At 37.8% G+C, this 22981-nt stretch overlaps 1 protein-coding gene across 3 annotated transcripts in view; it reads left to right on the top strand.

The window, feature by feature from the left end:
• The window catches only part of LOC147218313 (netrin receptor UNC5C-like), a 173827-nt gene that overhangs the window by 71495 nt on the left and 79351 nt on the right, over positions 1 to 22981 (top strand). For all 3 annotated transcript variants that reach the window (XM_086174322.1, XM_086174323.1, XM_086174321.1), the window contains exon 2: positions 10950 to 11186. In XM_086174322.1, coding sequence (XP_086030448.1) covers positions 10950 to 11186 — 237 coding nt within the window. The remainder of the gene's footprint in view (positions 1 to 10949; positions 11187 to 22981) is intronic.

The raw sequence follows: 22981 nt of genomic DNA, 5'->3' as shown, positions 1-22981 counted from the left end.
AGCTTGTTTGTCTTTGGTCTTAAGTATGATGTCTTTCTAAGATACAACATAAGCATGCTGTAACCGACGGTAATGGCTTCATCCGGCTGACCCATGTTGGTGTCATTTCTTTTCGATTCTTGTTGCTTTATTTCAAAGCTAAGAGGTTTGGTCCAAGCAATAACTTGCTTCCTTGGTTTCTAGGTTCATTATTCTAAATCCTAACAGTGCGATTGGTCTCATTGACTACTCTTAGAGTTGTTACTCCCAGCTTGATGGAAGAGAAAGTATCCAATTAATTTGCTTTCGTGCCAAAGATCAAATAATTTTTGTCGGAGTGGAATTAATTTTTAATTTGCATCGGTGTAAAGTCGGTTGTATAATTATTAGCATTCGCACACAGTGAATAAAAATGTACATACTTCCAATATAATGCTGCCAATTTTGATGAGGTTGAAGAATTCTGCTTTTGTCTCTCATAACTTTCATGTGTGTTTCATGACTCTTTGTCATTGCTATTAATTTGCGACATTCATCACGCATCGCACATATGCACACATTCATTTAGGAGTAAAGAGGTTCATTTTAGTAAGAAGATAAAATGATCAGAATGTGCCTAATGTCGACAGTGCCAGTATTTAGGTCGACACCTGGCCTGAATACGTCAACGGCATCAAAACCTATCAAGGTTAGGCAGACGGTCTGATATGAAACTGCATGACAGGTTTGATTTAGGCCTGCTTTCATTTTCCTTCCGTCATGTGACTACCTGTGATTCGGAGTTTCGTGACTTGGGAATGTTTCTTTTCCTCAGCGACTTATAACACCAAATTCATACCCAGTTGTAAGTTTTACAAGACTTTGGTTTTAACAAAAATAGAGCTAAAAATCAAATGAGGCTGTTTTTCACTGCCGGCCCTTTACCACTCACACATTGCCACGCTCGTGAAACGTCTGCAGCCCTGCTCAGTAACTACTGCTCTAGTTCCCACAAGCTCCAGTAAAGCTCATTTCAAAGTAGCACTTGTGAGAGTAGCGCACCCAAGATAAAATTTAATTAGGACTCTGGCAGCAGAGGATCAGGCGGAGAGAGGTCGAGAACTATGAACGCGCTGTCAAAAGAATAACCCGATGTTTTGGAGACCGTCGTCTTCGCGCTCACACCATGTCAGACCGATGTTGCTCCTCACGGGATTCCCCGGTCTGAAGCCGTGGATGTACGTTTCGAGGAGGAGATGCGATGCATTACTCATGTATATTTATTTCAGAGGTCGCCGTGTAAATCCGAAGAACAATTAAAAACGCAGCAAAGACTAAAGCTTTGAAGGTGATGATTGCACATCGGAAACGTCGTTTTGAGAAATATCTCTGAGCACAGAGAGACTCCACCTAGAAATGTGAACGGGAGCAAAAGTTGTGTGGCTAATGTGCGCTCATGAGAAACGGGAACCAAGAAGACGAAGATAATATAGCAAGTAATGTGTTTGTAATAAGGTCAGAGGCAGAAGTCCATTATGAAATTCCCTTGAGGATCTATTTATAGCGATCCCATAGCAAAGGGATAGAAAAAAAGGGTATGGACAGCAAGCGGGGTAGTGAAAAAAGGACAAGTTTGAGATGAAAAGTAGAAGAGGGAGGATGACTGAGTGGGAGGCTGGATGGGGGGTGGAAAGAAGCCAGGGGACTGCACAAGTGTTGGGAAAGAGTGAAGATGGGAAAGGCGAGGAATGGAAAATAGACGGTGAGAGCAGGAAGAGTGAATAGATGCCAGGGAAGGAGTGACGGATGTGGAGGGGACTAAAAAGGAGGTATGAAAAGGCGAAAAAGAGGGAGAGAGAGCCTCAACAGATGGAGAGGCATTAGAAGTGAAATGTCTGATCCAATTTTATCTTCAGCTCTGAATAAAATAGCCAAAATATGGGCACAATCTTCAAATGAAATATGCCTGTAAGCTGTTCTTCATTTGAGTTGAGGCCATCTTTTGTGTGTGTGTAGGTGTGTGTTTGTGTGTGTGAGTGTGTGTGAGCAAACCAAATTTATGTATTTTTTTTGTCACCAAACAGACATACCTCAAATTTTTTAATGTAGTGGATGATAAGGTTCACAGCAAGAGAAAAAGCAAACTGATGAAGTGCATGAGCTTGGTAAATGTGTAACATACATAGAAAAGCCATTTTGCAAAAACAGGCATTTCTTTCACAAAGAAAGGCTTTACTGAGGAAATATGAATTTTGGGAGTTACCTAGAATAAGAGTGGTGGGTTGAATGTATCACAAACCCCCAATGCCAAATCAGAAGTAACATGATTTGCAATATAGCACAAACAGGTTGACGTAATCTTCAAAGATATCAAATAACCAAAAAAAAAAAGATGAAGGGATGAATCAAACTGGTATTAAATGGCAAATATTAAGACAGGCAAAGCCTCACAGAGAGCACTGACAGATGGAAAATAGACCTTCGAATAGCTGGATGGATGCCATCCAGCACAGCCATGCACACAACCAGCCAGCAATACTATCAGTTGTCATCCGCCCAGAAAAAAAAAAAAAAAAAAAAAAAAAGAAAAACGCCATCCTATCATCCTGAAGAAACAAGTTCTTCAGCGGCCAATGTTTTGATATTGTAATGCACTGCCCTGCACTGGCTGCTTGTATTAATAGTGATGCTGAGCTGTGATAGTAGAGCATGAATGAAAACGATGCCTCGCTTTTTCCCCCCGGGCCCATGAGGGAGACGGAATTCATCTGGAAGATAGTATTACACAGCAACTTGCCCAACATTGTACCCCCACAAGGTTACATAAACCTATGCATATAAATAAGATATTCTATCTGTGTGCATATGTAGTGCCAGTGCAGTGCACCCTTTATTGTATGATACAAAATTAAATGGGTGATACACTAGGTAACAGTTATTTGTGATGGTGAAATCGGTTACCTTTTTTTTTTTTTTTTTTCCCTTGCTTTCTTCGGTTTGGGCCAGCTTTGAGACCGTGACGTGGGAGGAAAAACATAGGTGATGTCATTTATTTTAGTAGCCAATGGGAGATTTCAGCTTACATTACATTAATGCATTTTCTTAACTGAGACAAAGTATGAGACAAAGAAATTATTGCAGTCCTGATGCGTCCAAGGAAGAGAAATGTTCCATTTGTAAAGAAAGGTCTTACAGAATAAGGTCATTTGTTTAATAATAAAAAGAAAAAAAAAAAAAAAAAAAACTCAGTTGTGTGTCTTGAGCGAAGACAATCGCCAGTGCCATGATCATATATATTTGCAAAAAAAAAAGAAAAATCTATAAAGGCTTCAGTGGACAACTTACATAAATATTTAAAACATTTGCCCATCAACGGCTGTGAATCAGTACAATCAATCCCAGAATCCAGTGCAAATTGTTCTTTTCTTTTGACCTGAATATTAGTCTCAGCAAACACATGACTATGAAGGATTTTCAAGACGACCACGTATATGTCAAGGTTGCCAAACAAAGAACGGACTCTTGTCCAACATGGCGGCAGTTTGTCAGGCTTTCATGATAAGTGTGTCTCTATGGAAACCTTGGAGTTCTCTTACATGTATTTGTAATACATTTTTAATAATAATACCAATCATAATGATCATACATGTGCTTCTTCTATTATTATTATTAGTAGTAGTAGAATTGCTACTTCATTAATATTTTTTTGTTTTTCAGAAGACATTTGGATTACATATGCTACCGGTAAAGTAAATTGCCAGTGTTATACATGAAATTTAAACTTTTGTATTGCACTTAATTATCTATTCATAATGGACGAGGAGTGAGCAAAACTACAACCTGTATTGGGAGAACATACAGTTGTTACACATTATACTGTATGTATGTAAAAGAGACATATTTCTGGATGATGATGCTGACTTATTTAGTACAATTTAAAATAATAAGTCAAGTGGAACCGAGAGATGGAATGGAGCTCATCCTAAGCGACTTGCCAATATTGGTTTTCATTGCTTCTCCACAGCACACTGTTTTGTTTTGTTTTTTTATGTGTGTCTGATTGAACTGTTATTCCAATCAATATAGCTGTGTATAAAAGCCCATTTTCCTCATGCTGTGTGCAATGAACGCATTACACCACAATTATAGCGAGATGGTTCTAATCTATTTCTGTGTGTAATAAATAATTGTGTGAGCTTTGAACACTGCAAAATCATGGTTAACCAGAGACTTTCGTCGCCATAACCAAAAGCATCCCGCAAAGAAACAGATGAAAGGCTGTGTCATCGCACTGGTTATGCTACCCATGTGGACAGTTGTGCCGTTGACTTCGTTCAGAAGCAAATAAGTGAAGCGGTAAATACATTTAGAAAAAAAAAAACTGACATTGTACAGACCGACTGGTCCTCATCTCGCCTCACTACGATTGCCATCGATGATAGTGTGACATTTAGGTTTCCACCCATGCACTGAGTCACATGAAATAAACTGTAACCCCGGTCTCCTTATATGGTACTCAGCCAATGAGAGAGAAGAATCAGATAAAACCCCACTATGGACCAACATGTGCTCTCTGTTGAGGTGTATCTGTACACCCAAGATTAACCACATGAACTACAGATAAGACATGGATTTAGTGCCATTTCAAGACCAGTTAAGCATGCTCACTCCAGTTTTTCATTGAGCTATGTAGTCTAATTTCCTTGCTGTCGGTCTATCTATCTAAAACATGGAAATTTCCCTCCTTAAATAGAAAGGAGATGGAAAAGTACCCCCCAAAAATCCCCCAAACAATTAAGAGCTAGGAAAGGGTCGATGGCAATGTTCTAAGAATAATGTGTGTGTATGGATGTGCACGGGTTTGCGTGTGTGTGTGTGTTAATTTTGGCAGAGACCGACATGAAAAATCACAGAACAGCAGTGATCTGACAGCATCTACCTGCCAACTCCCACACATCAGCTGCTCCTTAGCTATATGTATATTGTATTTCAGTCCAAGATGTGTATATATAGCATATACAATGTCTGATACCCTTCAGTGGCTGTGCTCGCATAGTGTGTGTGTGTGTTATTCTCTTCTCCAATGGTCAAGCAACGAAAGACTTTGTTTATCATTTAGTAGAAAAAAAACAAACAAAAACATATGTTTCCTTATGATGATAAATCTTTTTTTTTTTTTTTAATATTCCCATATACAGCTTATTCAGATCATAAAAATTATATTAAATACAGATGACTCTAATTAGTACGCTTTAGAGTATGAGGGAATTTTTATACAATGGTTTTTCATTGTTGTGATGTTCCTGGAGATTATTGTCACAACTTCCTGGTAGGTGATAATTACATTTGGGTGCGTGAACACAAGCAATAATGTCACAGGCTACAATTTTAAGAATCAATATCGGCCAAAAATGATCTCCGTCCTTAAAATACCCAGCTGCTTGTCTGACCTCCTGTCATGACGTTACTGAAGCCTTTGCGACAAGAAATGGTGAGTGTTTTGGTCGTACCCAGTGAGCTGCTTTGCAACATCATTTATCAAGCCTTGACATGCACATAATCTTCTCCTTCTTCCTTAACAAATTCAAATGTTTTTAATATTTGCTGCTACTGTAAATACAAGCACATAAGTAGAAATACTCTGCTACATCGGGATAAGGGGTTAAGAGGGGTAAGTAGATCAGGCCATTACTTGCTCTTATAATTCTATGCTTATGTTTTTATGTCAGTTAGCCATTGGATGAATCATCAACACAATCTGAAACAAATTAAATTCAAAACAAACTTTTATTATCCTTTATGTTGTCAACTTTATATTTTCATCAATTGATGCAATTACAAATGAACATATTACCTTTAAGCTAAATACAATGTGTCTGTTTTTTTTTTTTTTTTTTTTTAACAACAATACAAGTCCAATGAATGTCTTACATCACATCTTTTTCCTCATGTTAAGGCGTTCAACATTGACCAGCATTTGCAACTAGACTTTTGAGTAGAACTAGACTAGTTCTTTCAAATCAGCCGCTCCTAATGTCAGGTTATGCAGCCAGTTTCCACAAATGAAAACAACGGAAAATGTGCCACTTAGAGTCTGATGTCTATGGTTGGTACAAACTCGATCGACCGCAGATAGGCCACTATCCAGAGCAAATTGACTGTGGCTAGAAATCTAACAATGTCAACTATCGCAAAGCTGTCAGGTAGCACGAAAACAAATGATGCCGCAATGTTGCTTTGTTTCCGTCATTATATGCCAACTCGCATTATTTACTGAAAACAATGTCCAAACTGCGGTTCCAAAGAACATGGCTGTATTATGATGCAATTTGAGTTCTTTCTTCATACTTTGCCACTGTAAAAACACCTATAATTCAGCAAATCTACAAACACTGTGTCTAATTCCATTTAATACAGTTATGATAAATTTGTAGACTCCAACATTGACAAACTTTGAGACTGATTATTAAGGATTAATGTTGATCTTTGCTGGCGCTGCCAGAGTTGTGCATTTTTTCAAGCCCATCCCTATATTTCTGAATATTATCAAATTTAGCATTATGTAACTACAGATGACATGACAGCAAAATACATGCACACAAAGTAGCATAACATACAGTTTAATATGACGATTTATAATGCCCTGCCTCCACAGACGCTCTTAAAAATGAAAACCCTGCTATGATGCTGCTTTGATCGGATGACTCCAGGCAACACGGCTTTCAGAAATATAAATTAGATATGCAACTCTTCAATGTTTTTTGTCATTGTTGTATTTATGGAAGTTTGTCTGTTTGAATATATTAAGTTCCTTAACGTTTATCAATGTGTTTGTCTGCCAAGCAAAACCATATTTAGAAGTAATGTGTTTAATTTAGGTCAGCAATTCAATGACGAGATTTGAGTGGATTTAATAAAACACTAATGCACGTAACAAAAAACCGGGAGGAGGGACATATAAATCAAGTAAATATCTAAATCTAGAGAGGGTTTCTATGTGCATAAACAGAAAATGAACTCACTGTTCATATGACAAGAAGGTCTTTGTAGTGTGTGTGTGTGTGTGTGTGTATGTCTGTGTGTGTGTGTGTGTATGTGTGTGTGTGTGTGTTTGAGCACGCTTGCTTGGGGGACGGCATTCAAACTCAATTTTGGGCCTTATCTGTCAAACACAATGAAAGTCTGAGGCACAAACCAGCTGTCACTGTACAGTCCCACATAAATACTATAGCTTTTAACTACTTCCTTCTCTTATTAATTGCCCTGAAACCCTTGTTGATATATAATTGGCTTTGACAAGGGGTCCGCCGCAAATGTTTTATGTTATATCTTCCTGGGGTCATTTCTGTCAAATGGTCATGGTTGGCCACCCAGTATGAGACAGCCATTTCCTCCATTTGCAATCATAGACATACTTTGAAAGATTTATTTATTCATTTATTTTTCCCCCTGTTGTGTTAAACATGCCAAAAAGATAAATTATATTAAATTAAATAAATCAACTGAAAAAAGAAATGTTGAGCTGCTGGAGGTGGTTCAACTAAGTTCCCTGTTTTTGGAATAAGTCATTCCGGCCACATTTCTTTTAAACTTTGAGTTTTTACATTTTTATCATAGGTCGTGTTCCACAGGGAAATACAGAATATCCCATTGTATTTATAAGAAAACAGAAGTCTCTTTGTCTCCAAATCTTAGCCTTTCATAAAAAAAAAAGAAAAACCCTAGCCTTGACGATGAGGCATTTTCTTTGTTTGTGTAATGTTTTTTTTTCCCTTGTTTTTCTTTGTTTTTATGTGCGTGGGAGTGGAGTGGTACAGATTTACAGTGAGACACAGGCAGGCCATAGTATTCGATGCATGATGTACAGAAATGCAAAGAAATCTGTTGATTTAAAATCCCCAAATATTTTCTGGTATATCTGTGTTTAACTTGTGCGGTTTGGTGGCTTGTGTATAAGTGTCTGTGATAGAAAGGTGGATTTGTGTATCCTTTTATGGCAAGCAACATATTTAGACATAAGTGTGCCTGCATATTTAATAAATGTTTGTGTATTTATTTTGTAGTTGCTGCTTTTTTTCCTAAAATGTAGAATAAAGGATTAAGAATTTCATCATCCAGGATTCAAATGAACATTGCAGAACATTTTTGAATATAAAGTAACTCTGGAACATCCGGACACACACACACACACACACACACACACACACACACACACACACACACACACACACACACACACACACACACACACAATCACGTGTTAAGTCATTTTGACCCTCCATATTTGACTTGCTACATAAGAGAGACCTGTGGGTCCATGCCTTAGAATTATTCCGTTTTAACCTACGAATATAATCAAAATATAACAATTTATCATACAGGGTGATCATTTCACATCGCCGGTGACACTCACTGTTGATTGGCCATTTTTGATGACATCATTCTCAACTGATTTATTGATATTTATTGGTTGTGTTTAGCATGTGTTTTAAAGTGGGCAGACCGACAGGCACGAATGAATGGATAAATGTGGTTTTTGCCCCCGGTGCAATATTTACTACACGCCATAAATCGAACCTGGATATTGTTCTGCTACGACCATTCATTATTGATGGCAGCATTCAGGCAAGATGTTTATGAGCTCGGCTGTTGGGGTCAGTAATTCACTCCGTCAAGGGAGCAGGAGTGAGGAGCCATCGGTTCAACAAATAGAACATGTTTTGGCAGACGGATGAAAATAAAATGTTGTGGAAAGGAACGCGTATGAAATTTCAAGAGGAGAAGACATGAGACACAAAGACGGGCCAGGAAAAAAGGAAATCATAAGAATATCAAGACAAAGCTTTTATTCATATGGGATTTTTATCATCCCTCCCCCTTTTTTTTTCCATTCCCCCCTCCCTTCTCTCTGGCTATCAAGTTTCCTGTGCCAATCAATAATTTATAGCTGTCACTCCAGAGCAATGAACCCCCCAGCTCTGAATGACAGATGAGGGTGGGAACGGCTGTTGGGGCAAAGTGAAAAGCACGAGGGGGTTGTGGGGGGGGTTGGGGGGGGGGGGGGGTTGTGGGGGGGGGATAGACGTAGGGAAAGCAGAGTGGAGACGCATAAAGTAACAAGAAATAGTAATACAGAAAGCAAAGGCGGCGCAGCTCGTTGGAAAATAGGCTGACAAAAGAACAGTTCCAACACGACGGCAGATAAATAACCAGGAGTGGGGCAGCATTTCGCGCAGATAATGAAATTATGCAGCGGAAATGTCGACCAATTTTCATACTCTCAGAGAACTAATTACAGAAGCAAGAGTGAAAATGTCAACTTTGTGACATCAAAGTGGGGACGTAGCCTACTCATTTTTTTTTATCATTTTTGTGTCTTGTTGTTTTACCTAAGCTGCTTTAACTCCTAGCCCACAGCATAGTCATTTCACAAGATAAGGGCCCAAACTACACACCGAGCAGAGGGAATTAGTGATTATATGCATGTGTGTGTTAAGGAATATCCATACTATGTGTTTCGTTTTATGTGAAGGTGTGGGAGTAAGAGTGTTGATGTGTGACTATAGCATTAGGGATTAAAAGAGAGTCTGAACCTTGATGCCGTGGCCAAAAACTCCTGCAAATTAAACATTTCCGATGATTCACAGCTCACCAGGTGAGTCAATTACACAGGAACATCGGGCTGATGGGTGTTCAGTCACTAAAGGAAATATCTCTCGGAAAATGTGCTCCTAGGCGCGGACTAATCCACCCTTTTTTTTTAGTTTGAGTCGAGAGAGCAGCTGATCTAAACACACACACACAAAAAAAAAATTTTAGAGATTAGATCTCTGTCATGATTTCATACTGGTAACATTTATGTTGTAAACATGTATGAAGTTATTCTGCTGGAAAATGATCTTACACGAGGTCAATGGCATTTGTCAGATCAATAAATCCATGCTGTGATTCCCGATCAGGTCCCAAACCTTTGACCTCAAACGGGATGCGATCGAGAGGAAGGAAACCGGGCCGCATAAAGATTATCAATGTTAATGTTTGCACGCTCCCTAAAGACACACACACACACGATTGTTACCCTTCTGATCTCATAATTGTCTGAACCTGTCACAGAATTCCCTTTGAGAGCTTCAATCATATTGTAGAAATAAGGTTTGTTTGCACCTGTTCTTGGAATGCCTTATGTTTACACAAACTTGGCATCCTGGGGTTTTATATGACATCATTTAACGTTGCTTTAATCAGGGAAAATTAGCAAAACTGGTGCTCGGGACAGGAATCTATGCTTTCGGTGAGCAGCGAAATCCCTAAGACATATGCTTTCACCAAAACACCACAGGGTAGATAATCGGTTTTCCTTCACGTCTCCACCTACATATTTGCAAAAAAAAAAACCCCAACATATCCTTCATACCTATTATGTGTTCATATGTCTGAATAGCAGCAAATCCCTTTTTCTTCTGCAGCTTACAGAACGCTGTTTCCGAAATATGTGGTTTGCTTTTTGATACCATCCCATTTAGGGGGGGGATTATATTACATCAAATTGTGTCTAAATAGAGACCAACTTGTTCAGGCATTTTGGACAATACACAGAAACAGAAAACACAAAGGGCCACTGGCAAAGATTTTATCTCTTGCAGTGAAAAACAGTCCTAAGGTCAGAAATCACAGAATTGGGAGGCAAGTTTTTGTCATTACACCTCTTGTTTTTTTTTATTTTTGCAAAAGAGAATGAATTGCTATTGAGCTAGCACAAGTTTTGTGAGTTTGGTGAAAATTCAGCACAGTTTCAGTGCAGTCTTGTGTGTGGTGACAGCAGACTCATCACTTGCAGGGCGATCACTGAGGCAACAGGCAAAAAATCAAAATCCTCATTACCAAGAGCACCGGGTCAGGCTTTAGCAGCTACATTTACTGAGTTGTTTAAATCTTCCTGCTTTATAATAGCGGCAGTACGAAATTTGATATGTTTTTCTTTCTCCCTGCAGTGAGAGATGATGACGACTTCCTGAGTCTTAGCGAGCTCCCAGAAACCTTCCCCTCCGACCCTCCGGAGCCATTACCTCACTTCCTGTTTGAGCCTGAGGAAGGCTACATCGTCAAGAATAAGCCCGTAAATCTTTATTGCAAGGCCACGCCGGCCACGCAGATTTACTTTAAGTGCAACAGCGAGTGGGTCCATCAGAAAGACCACACCGTGGAGGAAAGAGTGGATGAAAACTCAGGTGAGTTGAGTTTCATGAACAGAATCACAGACAGTCACAAATATGTGCAGATGGAAGCAGAGATTTACTTGAAATGTTACGGCAAGTATGTGAATCAGATTACAGAGAATGATTAGGAACAGATAGTGAATTGCAGAGAAGGGTATCCGACGCACGAATGGGCAAGCTGATTTTTAAACCCAACATGTGTCAGTGGCCATTGACAGATTAAGTGCAATTGTGTGGTGCACAAAGGAGTTATTTCTAGAGACATTTTCTGTCCAGAGTCAAATGTTTTTTGGGTAAAATTGAGCAAATCCATTGCTGAAATAAGTGCTTTGACCTACTTTGAAATACGCAGTGCACAGGAAAAGTAAATGGCAAAAATGCACTTATGTGTGTTTCCATGGTGGAAATGGGCTGTAATGGTTCTCATAATTATCTGCATGTGTGGCATTTAATTAAATTAAATGTCATATCCCATACCTTTAAGTGTTCAGTACAATTCTATACTGCCAATCGAAGAAACAGCCATTAAATATTGCTAATGTATTATTCTGATTCCACCTTTTATATGACTAATTTATACAAATATATATATATAGGAATATGTGTGTATCTTCTCACCTGCATGCTTGGGTTTGTGTTCACACACCTGCTTGTACACTTTGTTTGACCCCCTCAGATACAGTAAAGTTCCACTATTCTCCACATTATTTGACTTCTTTTCACAGTATTGCTATTTTCGTCATCCTGGTGACATTTTGAGTTGAGTCACCAGAAATTAAGTGAAACGCATTACCATTTTGAGAATGTGGCTTTTTCACCAAATTGTCACACTGTACTTTCTTTTCATACCAATTACTTGGAACTCCCATTATTTTATCAGAATTCAAAGTCACATGTCAGAAGTGTGTAAATCGCTGACCTTCTTCCAGTGCTGTGCTGTGAGGTTCAGAGGACAGTTTCATAGCCTTCACAGCAACCTGCAAGTGCAGACAATGTTCAGCACTTGCTGGTGTGCAGATGACCTCAGTATCTAGGTTTGGACCTCCTTGTTAACAAGCCTGGATCCCCAGAGCCAAAACTGAATGCTGAAGACAGTGTAAACACCAATGACAGTATCATCCAAATGGAATAAACAGTAGGGCAAACACAAGAGTATGAATCACTTATTAATCAAGCAGTTAAGCACACTGTGTAGAGTTTATTATCGTCATTTTTTTTAGTTATTATCACAGTTTCTGACTTAGTGATACACAATATGTAAATTTCATGCAACTGAAAGGGGTATAACAACATGCAAGATTTTCTATTCTTGAAAACAAATCTTAATGATTTTGTGCGTGTTGACGAATGCTTCATTTTTGATGTCATGGTTGATCCACTGGTATGTTAAACCAAAACAGTCACGTGGAAATTGCAGTTTCTACTAGTCATCTGTCAAACATACAAGTAAACGTTAAGTCCAAATTTGAAATACAAATTAATTACATTTTCCACATAACTATGTTTTGCATCACAACGTTTTGCATGACGCATGTAGGGAACATAAATAAGGAAGTAAAAGTTGGGGACGTCTTTTAAAACCTCCCACAATGAGATTGAATGGCAAAGTCAAGCTTGGCTTATGCTGGCTAACAATATATCTCCTTTTATCCATTTAATTGGCTCAGCTGATTCCTATGGAGAGGTCTCATTTAATCTGCTTTAGTCAACATATATTTCCTACAGTTCTGCCATTTTTGCTCCACTCTTTGTTCCGCACACCGTGGAGCGGTCTTTGGTTCTGTCAAACCCCCACGTTTTGCATAATGGCAGATAGGTACCAGAGCAAATTCAGACTTTCAATTTAAAAATGCTTCAGGATGTGTTGTCCAGATTGTAATATTTTACTTTCGAAGTTCCAGCCACAAGCTATGAATGTTTCTTAGACTCTATGCTTTAGAGCAGTGGTCCCTAAACTAGGGTCTGGGGGCCGGATACGGCCCGCCTCAACATTTTGCCCAGCCCCATGAACAATTCCAGAAACGCATTATGATTTTATTTTTTTTATTCTGTCCATGTAATTGTGACTTGCACATGCATTGAACTTAACATTCTATTCCACCCTGCTGCAGTCTGCGCCTTATTTGAAACCCCTCCCTCAAAAAAAAAAAAAAATCCTTTCTGTCAATTTTCTGTCAAGATCCCAGAAAGGGTTAATTTTTGGTTATGTGTGGCTTTCTGGAAAACAAAAAATGTTTACGTTAAGACACCTCTGCATCGTCACACTTTTTGTTACAAACTGGCCCGGCTCCCGTAAGACAAGGGAAAAGTTATTTGGCCCTCGCAGGAAAAAGTTTGGGGACCCCTGATTTAGAGTTAAGGAACACACACTAAGAAGGTACATGTTTAAATCTGTGGATACATGTATGCTTAGGAAATTTATACGTTTTTTTTTTTTATTACCTGTTTTAAGGTTTAAGTGACCTGTGGGACTGATATTGCTGACTATTGCAAAATTTGTTTTGGTTACGCAATAGGCAACTGGAGCCAAAAGCCCACTTCCAGTCGCCCGTGTTTTTATTTATTGTTCTGAGTTTGCATTAAGACTGACATTGTTGCTTACTGTGTCGCTGGCGACCGTCATATTCTCCATCTAAATAAAGCACTGTGAAATAAAGCAGACTAAGCAACAGGCTCTTTCAGTAATTGCCTAAAATGAAATCTGATTACATTTTCCATTTGATAATTTATTTCTTTCATCTCTATTGGATTTTGATGCTGGACACAGCGCTCCCACTGACTAAAGCAGAAAAAAAAAAAAAAAAAAAACGTAGTCTTCAACTTAAGTAAAAGGATTAATTGTTGTTTCTTGGCCTCTTAAACACAACGACAATGGGGAGGAGGAGGATTGGCATCATTATTATCACCCGCCTCATCTTTATTTTCCTGGGGAGTGTATATGTCTGGATATGCAGCATTAATTGGGTTGAGGCTTCTGTCAAAAGATTCACGGAGCAGAACTTTTGTTTCCCATGGCCAGTGACACGTTCGGTGAAGCCCCCCTGTGCAGCTGTGGCTGAACATTTCTTCCGTTTGTGTGGCCATATTATATCGAAGCCAAACCAGTTACATGGCTGGCGACGCATTTATTTCCAGCTCGACAATATGCCGTGGTGCCTCCACGGTGTCTAGCAATGCCGATTCAGGCCCAGCTGCTGCTCTCTGATTCATCGCCACTCATATGGACTTCAGCTTTTTCAAATAGTTAGAAAAATCATGTCCTGAGCAAGATTTGCTTCCTCTGTCATGTTGGTATGATCTCTTATTCACTAAATTTTCATCTGTGAAAATGATAAACAAGTAATGTATGACAGATATGTTAACATAAATCACAGTGTAATTTACGTTGATGTATTTTATGTTGTTTATACAAATTCAGGTTGGTTGATGTATTATAAACATTTCTTTTACTCCGAGATGGAGAACACTTTATGTTTGCTTCTGTGGAGGATATGAATGAGTGCCCAAGACCACCTTTCTAAAGCCAAGTCATATCTTAAATACTTAATATTGCGGGTATTTCTATTCCGTGCTAAAAATTGAATGTGAATTACTGGGTACATCATCTCATGCTAATCAATAATGGATCTCGTTCCTACTGTGCGGTTGTTTTGTCGTCGGCATATTTCTTCTACAGCACACTGAGGTATGATTAGTCTGACGGGCTGCAGTAACGTGACTCATCAGCGATGACAAGTCGTACTTCAACCTTTGGTATGAAACAGTTCAAGAACCTTGTGTGGCTCCTAAATAACTGAAGATGGAAAATGCAAATGGCAGAAAGAGATTATTATTATACAATATAAGAAGGAATGTTTTCATCCACATATGATCAATGTCCAAAGTTAATGTGCAGAATTTGTATTTAAGTTTAGTCTGAGTTAACAGAATAAATATTGATTTCAACGGAATGTTATTATATTAATTTTGAATTAAAAAAGACAGAAGAACACATTTTAGTTGTAGAATTAAGTAACATTAACAATCCACTAAAACGTGTGTCGTCAGGAAAATGCAAGATTTTGTGTTTAAAAGGTGAGCCTGCCTATTCTGGAAATTTCATTTGTGTTCCAATCCATAATAATAGCAACTTTATAACGTAAAAGAAAAAAAAAAAAACTTTGTGATAATGAGGTATTTTTTTGCAGGCAATAAAATTGTTTATCTTAATGGGCACAGACCACGATTGGTAGAATTTAAATCAATGTGTTTTATTAATCTCATTATTATTGATTTCAAAAATGTTATTTCTTTATTTTCACTATTTTTCATTGATTTTTTTTTTCTCTATTCAGACAACAAAAATTGGCATCAGTTGTAGCTGTAGTTTCTATGCATGTCTTGGAGCTACATGAAACAATCATGTCTTATTTTGTACAAAACTAAATAATTCAACTCCAGACTGAGAGTACTCCTTCCTGTTGAAACAAGCCCCGGGCTTGTTTAAAACATGAACGTGGCTTTAAATCTTTAAACTATGAAGCATATGTTTTGGTTTATGCCTCATTCAGTACAAACCAATAATTATGCATCTGCAATGAAATATGTACTTTAATATTATAATGATATAAATATTTAAGATATTATTTCAAAAAAATGTTCACATGATAATTGATGCTAAATAGCATAAACTAAAGTATTAGATCCATGCAAAATATGTTTGTTTTTTTTGTCGTTTTTGGGGGGCGGGGGGTGTTTTGCTAAATGTTTTGTAATGAATGATTGTATAGAGTTAGATAGAGATGTTTCTGAGATAAACAAACACCAGCTTGAAATTGAAAGCAAAAAATAATAACCCCAGAATGAATATTGTAAAATAAAAGAAAAAAGAGACTCATCATAACTTTTGACTACTTTTGAACACTTTTTAATTAAGGGATCATGGATACGGCATATGCATTATGCAAGCGTGCATCTGCAGATCTTGTGAATCAAATAGCAAACTCCTCTCTGTCTGGTGAATTCACAGCATGTGCACAGTGTTTATCTGTTTAAAAACTAAACTCTGCAAGCACCCCCGCCCTCTTGTCTCCTGTTGTTTCACAGACACAGCTAGAAGCTACAACCTCCATTATGGTTTTTGATATCTCCACCATCTCTTCCCCCCTCTGTAATTTCCAACAGTGGAAAGTGGAGAGCTGAAATAGATAAAACCTGGATTTGGGGCTAGGGAAGGGGGCGGACGGATGATTGTGCAGAGCTAGTATAAATGGGGAAATACTAATGGAGATTTTAATGCTGAAGCACCATGTCTATTTGACTTTTGTGATTGTGAACTTAAGTTTGTAAAGACATAAAATGACACAACAGTTTATATGTTTTCATTTATACTGCATATATACTGTATACTGTACCATCCTGTTTACTTCGCTCACATCTTCAAGGCCAACTAAACATCTAACGACACAATTGCAACATAACTGAGATCTAACTGAGTACCCTCTTTAAAATGGCTCTTTAAAATCCGTACCCCACAGTCCTTGTCTTATTTACATAACTCACCTCTTGGCCAGTCACATCCCAGAGGACCTCGCTATGATGCCGCTTTCTGCTTTTCCCCTTTAATCACACTGTTTACGCTCATAACCCTCCTATTCTCCCCTTCGCAGGGGAAATCTTCTTGATTTGGGACACATACATACAGTATGCAGCCCGTTAGCTCTTGTGGAAATGTTCATATCCACTAATTTCTTTGAGTCGAAAGCATTGGGATGTTCATTTATTCATGTATTTTATTATGTCCTGAACAACTAGTTTGGTATAATGTCAATTCCATTTTCTGCCTATGGGAAATTTTCACGCATTTTGTTTAAAACAGTTTCTTAAATTAGACCCCTAGGGGTATGTGTCCACCAAATCTATATTTTTCATTTTTTAATATTTTCCTTTCCTTTCTTGGGGTCAGGATATTGTTTAATTATTTGCACTTGGACCGGCGCGTTCTTAAACAATGCCCGGCAGTATGGCTTGGTCAATGATTTAGTTCAGTTAGTTCCGCATTGCTGCAGTTCACAGAGGAGAGGAAGGTCGAGGCTTTACGGCAACCAAACACCTGGACTGACACGATTGCTGGAAATCCTAAACTCAGATCTTTTTTTCAAATGGCTACCTGGCCTTGCACGGAACTTAAGACTCTCCTGTAGGGGAGATGAGCCATTTGCAGTCACAGGCGTGGGCAGAAAAATGGATCAGTGGTTAGTGAGGCCAGCCTCTAACCAAAAAGTTAGTGCTTGTATTATGAAAACACCACTGCCTTTCGTAGTTTTTACAAGGTAACAAGCCAAGAAGTAGATCATATGCAAACAACTTCCTTTATTCCTTATTTGTAGTGACATTTACTTAAACATGCTTGTCCATTTTAATTAATTGAACTCAACCTGAGTAACACAGTAATTTCTCTAGATCATATATCTGTTTTTCGAAAGGGCATCTAAAGTGTTGCCTTTCACATGACGCACACAGACTCCGTACATCTCCATTTGTCTTGAAGTGTATTAATGGCATAATGTGTAGTAGGTTACTTACTTTGTTTCCATTAGCTAAAGTGTAAATTATTCGTCTGCCAGCACTGACCTGTGACTTCAAATCCACAGATGCATAAATTCATGCACACACATTATTGGCACACCGTATTGGCTGTGGTGATTTGTGACCTTCTTCCCTCCTTTGCTGCCACCTCACTTGTATTGATTTCTTCTCATCTTTTTTATTTTTTTTATTTTTTTTTATTTTGCCCTCTTCCACTTTCTCCTCCCTATTAATAATTCTCCTTTTCCCCACCACTTGCTAGATTCTGGCATTATTTTCACCTCTTTACATTTTCATATCCTACATGCTCACTGTTTTCTTTTGTCGTTGTCCTATGTTGTTCTCCTTCCGCCTCCATCATCTCGTTCCCATTCCCGTCCATCCTATTTAGCAAGCACCTCATAAGGAGGTCAATTAATCTCTTTCTTAGACAGATGCTATCATTCTAATATGAATTAAATATTTACACTTGGAATGCATTTGATATTCACATCAGCGAGCATCTGGGCTTTGCCTGACCACATCTGGAATTAGTCTTGCTCTCATAAAAATCTGATTTTAGGAAGGTGTAAATGGTATTATCTTTTGTCACATATTGTTTAAAAAAAGCTGTTTAGTTTTCTAGTGGTTACCAAGAAGGTTTACTTTTAGGACTGAAAAATCAGAATCACAAGATGCCAAGACCTCACATACAGACACCATGACAAAGTAAATCTGACGTGCAACAATTGCAATAATAATAATAATAAAAAAAAACCTGTGTGTTAAAAAATGTGTCTCACATCTAGTTTGGATTAAAAATGAACAACAGAAATGATCGCTATGAAAACCAATACACAGTGTGCAAAAAAAATAAAATAAAGGGAACGCTTAAACAACACAATGTAACTCCAAGTTTTCCCCTTTATCTTTTTTAACAGTATATTTTGACTTGTGGATGAAGTCCCAGCCGTGTGTGTGTGTGATACAATGAGACATCGACGCTCAGTTGATGTGCAGGTTGCAGAAACTGAAAAGAGAGCGTTGCACTACAACATCTCAAACAGCGCTTTGATCAGGAAGTAACAGGCAGGTGATTAACAGGCTCGCATTTATTGCACAGCACTTGTATTGATTACTTATTTGGGTTATTAGAATTTATAGAAAGACAGATTCAGAAGCAATTATTGAGTCTAAATCAATCCACTCTCCAGTTATACTGATGCACCCTGAAGGGGTCTTCAGTTTGTTTGTTGTGCGCCTGAGAGCCAGATCTTGTTTATCCGATTGACACCGGGCCCAACTCTAATGGACATTTATGCTGACACATTAATGTGTTTAGTCCATATTCAACAAGACAAAAATTGATTGTTTGTGTTTCTCTACTCTTGCAATCTTGCACAAAAATTGGCCTGATGTGATGGTGGTGAAAATTGTTTCATCAGATATTTTTTTTTTTTTTTACACACATTGAGCCTCAGTAGTATGAAAAAGATCCACATGTCGTCACAAAAGCTTGGCACCTCCTGCCACCGACCTGCTCAAATTTTGCCGTGGGACGGCATCCCATTCCTCAACCGGGGGGTTTTTCTCAGGTGAACCTGCATGGCCGCGTTGATCACTCCAGCACGGCCAAGCTGACTCCACACGCATTCAATTAAGGTTGAGTTCTGGACTCGCAGCAAACCATTCAGTCCTAGAGATGCTTTGTGATGATCCCGGCTCTGTGGGCGAAAGTGTTTTCAACCTGGGAGGATGGGGTTAGGTCCCAGATTCTGAGATATGGAATCACCACCGGCTCCAGAATCTCATTACGATTGAGATTGCCTTCAATGATAAGTACAGGGGTGCATTTTTGCAGCGCTATCCAATTGTTGAGCTGCATTGCTTATTGCTCAGATGCATGATCCTTACAAGTTGTACGTCATTGTAAAGGTGACTAACCAGGCTCTTCAGCAATGAATAAAACACCACCAATCAGTACCAATCAAGTGAAGATCAAAATAATGTTTCCAAACTTTTTAAAGAGTTTTTAGAGCACGAGGGCCTACTCATCCGTGCACCATTTTCCATTTAAAGAGGAAATGAGTTTGATTCTAGTCTTAATCTGTATACGTATTTCTGTTTTCCAATCATTTGAGGGTGTGTGTGTGTGAAAGACATTGCTTTATTCCGTGTGTTAATGTCTGCATTTGAAAATGGACGTGTGTTTCCTTGTTTGTGCTTGAGTGTGTGCGCATTTGTGTGAAATTGTCCGTGTTTGGCTGCAGTTTCCTGTAGACTCTCTCCCGTGTCCCGGAATGCCCCGGATCACTGCTTCTTTGGAGCTACTCAAGGACATAGAGGTGCACTTTGAATGAAATCCACTTATGTGCACATTCACAAATACATAATAGGTTTTTAAACATGGACAAGGAGGAACTACAGTGATCAATCAATGTCAGTGTGTGTAAACAGAGGCCATTTAAAGGGTGTATGCATCCACGTACGGATGTGTACACTTTGCCTGCTGTGTGCTTTGAGGATGTTCAGCGGGTGACAGGCTCGTGCTCAGTCGTTTGTTCTGGATTCCAATTCTAATCCAAATGTCTCACTTGCTACTGTTTTCCTCAATTTAGTTTTTTTTGCCCTACTTTTTTCCAATTGTCTAAACATTCCTCTTAAGAATATGAATTATAATTATTCAGAGTGCTCTAACAGAATACAACATGCCAACTTTGGCATATGAGCTCACAATTATGCAAGATAACTAGATTTGTATTTAGAATATCCCAAACAATTTATGTTTAATTATTGTGTGTGCGTGTGTGTGTGTGTGTATGTGTGTTTTGCCTTCAACTCAACTTACTCAACTTGCTTTTTAATATTTGAGTATAAATCTCTTCCCACATTACTTATATTGATGTTGGTGATAGACCACTGTCCCACACATCAAACCCCTTTTTTCATTTTTTTATTGCTTTTTTAGAAATGCTCATGTGATTAAGCATTGCAGCATTAAGCATTATAGATGTATCTGACATCATATTCAAACCATAGTCATTCCTTGATTGACACGTCATATGAGAAATTTCTGGTAAAAACAAAAACAAATAACAGTGGTAGTATCTGTGTGACTTTCAAGTAGTTGTTTCACATAAAATATACCCAGATCTTATTTGAAATCTTGTGATGGTGACCTGCAAAACACCGCAGAGATGCTTAAAGCTACGGTAAATAACTGAACTGAGTTGCACATTGTGGCACCTCAGTGTAGGATTTTAATGCTGCATGAAGCACTGAGGCCGCTTCATCCAAAGATGTAGCAACTGACTTAAAAACAAGCTTTTTAATAAATCAAAAACATATTTGTTTTTATTGTTTTTTTTTTTTTTGTTTTTTTTATTAAATGGCATCTCTTTTCTCCATTCACTTTAAGTCACTCAACAAAACTACCTCGGTTTGTCCTTGACTTTTTTTTGGTTACCTGCTGACATACCATGCAGGGCTAAAGGGTGAACCAAATTACCCGGGTAACTGTAGAGGGCTCCAGAAAATATTTAATCATGTAATTATATATATTATTTAATATGTAATTATCAGGGAGTTAAGAAGCTTTATAGCTATTATCATATTTGGTTTCACCATATTTCATCAGAGGTCTTGAAATTATTATAAGCTGATGTCCTGTTTTTTTTTTTCAGCTGAGCTCTGGATGAATCAGTGAAGAAATTATTTCATATTTTGCATCAATATTATAATACCAGAGATCTGAAGCCTAACTGAGCTTCTCTAAAAAAAAACCACTATTGAATCATGCCACATTCATGTTGCAGATGTCGTATTTACTGCAGTGAAATTCATGTCTGACCTTATGTCTTTGTCTCTGTCCCTTTGTGGCTCCAATGAAATAATAATATCCAGTGTTGAGTTTTTCTATATATACTGTTTCTTTTCCCTAAAGGCTTGTCTATTTGACCCGTCACTGATCACATTTAAACACCAGAAAGCTTAAGAGTGCTTTTTTCCCCTCTTGTTCCCTTATCTCTTTAGTTTTATAAACCATTTACCCACAAACTGTGTTTTCCTGGACATGCTGACTCTCCTCTAAATGCATTTCACTCCAACACTATCTACCTCATTTCACTCAAAGAAATCAAGATTTTATATATATTATATAGAGAGAAATTTAAGATTTTATATATATATATATATATATATATATATATATATATATATATATATATATATATATATATAGCACAAAAGTTTATATCGACAGAAAGGTTTTGTTTGAGCCAGATAAAATGTGAAATGCAGTGAACATATGAACATAACAATATGCATATGCATAATACATATACTGTACCTTCTTGTGTGTGTGTGTGTGTGTGTGTGTGTGTGTGTGTGTGTGTTGAGGGGTATGTAAATTACAATTTTAATGAAAGCATGACTCATCAAACCTGTAAATAGCTGACAGAACCATATATGTGTGTGTCTGTAGTAGTTGTAGTAGTAGTGAGCAAAAAGTTAAATGTCTCAAATATAAAAACATGAAATACATAAGTCTATTCATCATAGTCAATACAACTTTAAACAAAAAAATGACCCAAACCTCTCAATCTAGACATCTCTTGCAGGAGGCCAAGCCTGTCTGAGAGACAAGACTGAAAAAGCAGGATCAAAATACAGGAGCATGGATTGTGCATTTTTGCCATTATTGTGAGAGTGCCTTGACAAAGCAAAATGACAGAATTGCCATGTGAAAGTTAATCTCTCCAGACCTTTATTTAACTTTGTAAATAACTTACTGTATAAGTGCACGTTGAGAGTGTAGGTTTCAACCAAAATGTGTCATATTTAATCCAGCATTGATATTTCTTATTCAACCTTACAAGTTCACTATTTTTATTCAAACTCAACCCCCCACTCTTATACAAATGGACCCCAAACCAAGACCTATATTAGCAGATTAGCCCGGTCTATTATGAGTAGGAAGATGAGCTTCCTATGCTCATCTTTTATGAGAAAAACACGAGAAGCTTGTGTCATTACTGCAATCCGTCACTACTTAGCGAATAATGATAAGTGAAGACTTCTACTTTCATCATATGTAACAGAAAGTAGGGTTTGAGATTACTTCTACTTAGTGGGACACATTTTTTGATCTTCTGGGGAGAAAATGTATATATATATATATATATATATATATATATATATATATATATATATATATATATATATATATATATATATGTATATTACACACTGTACAAATTAAA

The sequence above is a fragment of the Fistularia commersonii genome, chromosome 26 (assembly GCF_037954325.1).
Source record: "Fistularia commersonii isolate RoL2024-O1a breed Wild chromosome 26, RoL_Fcom_v1.0, whole genome shotgun sequence".
Classification (NCBI taxonomy): domain Eukaryota; kingdom Metazoa; phylum Chordata; class Actinopteri; order Syngnathiformes; family Fistulariidae; genus Fistularia; species Fistularia commersonii.
Note: the sequence above shows the minus strand (reverse complement) of the source record. Positions and strands in the feature narration are given on the sequence as shown.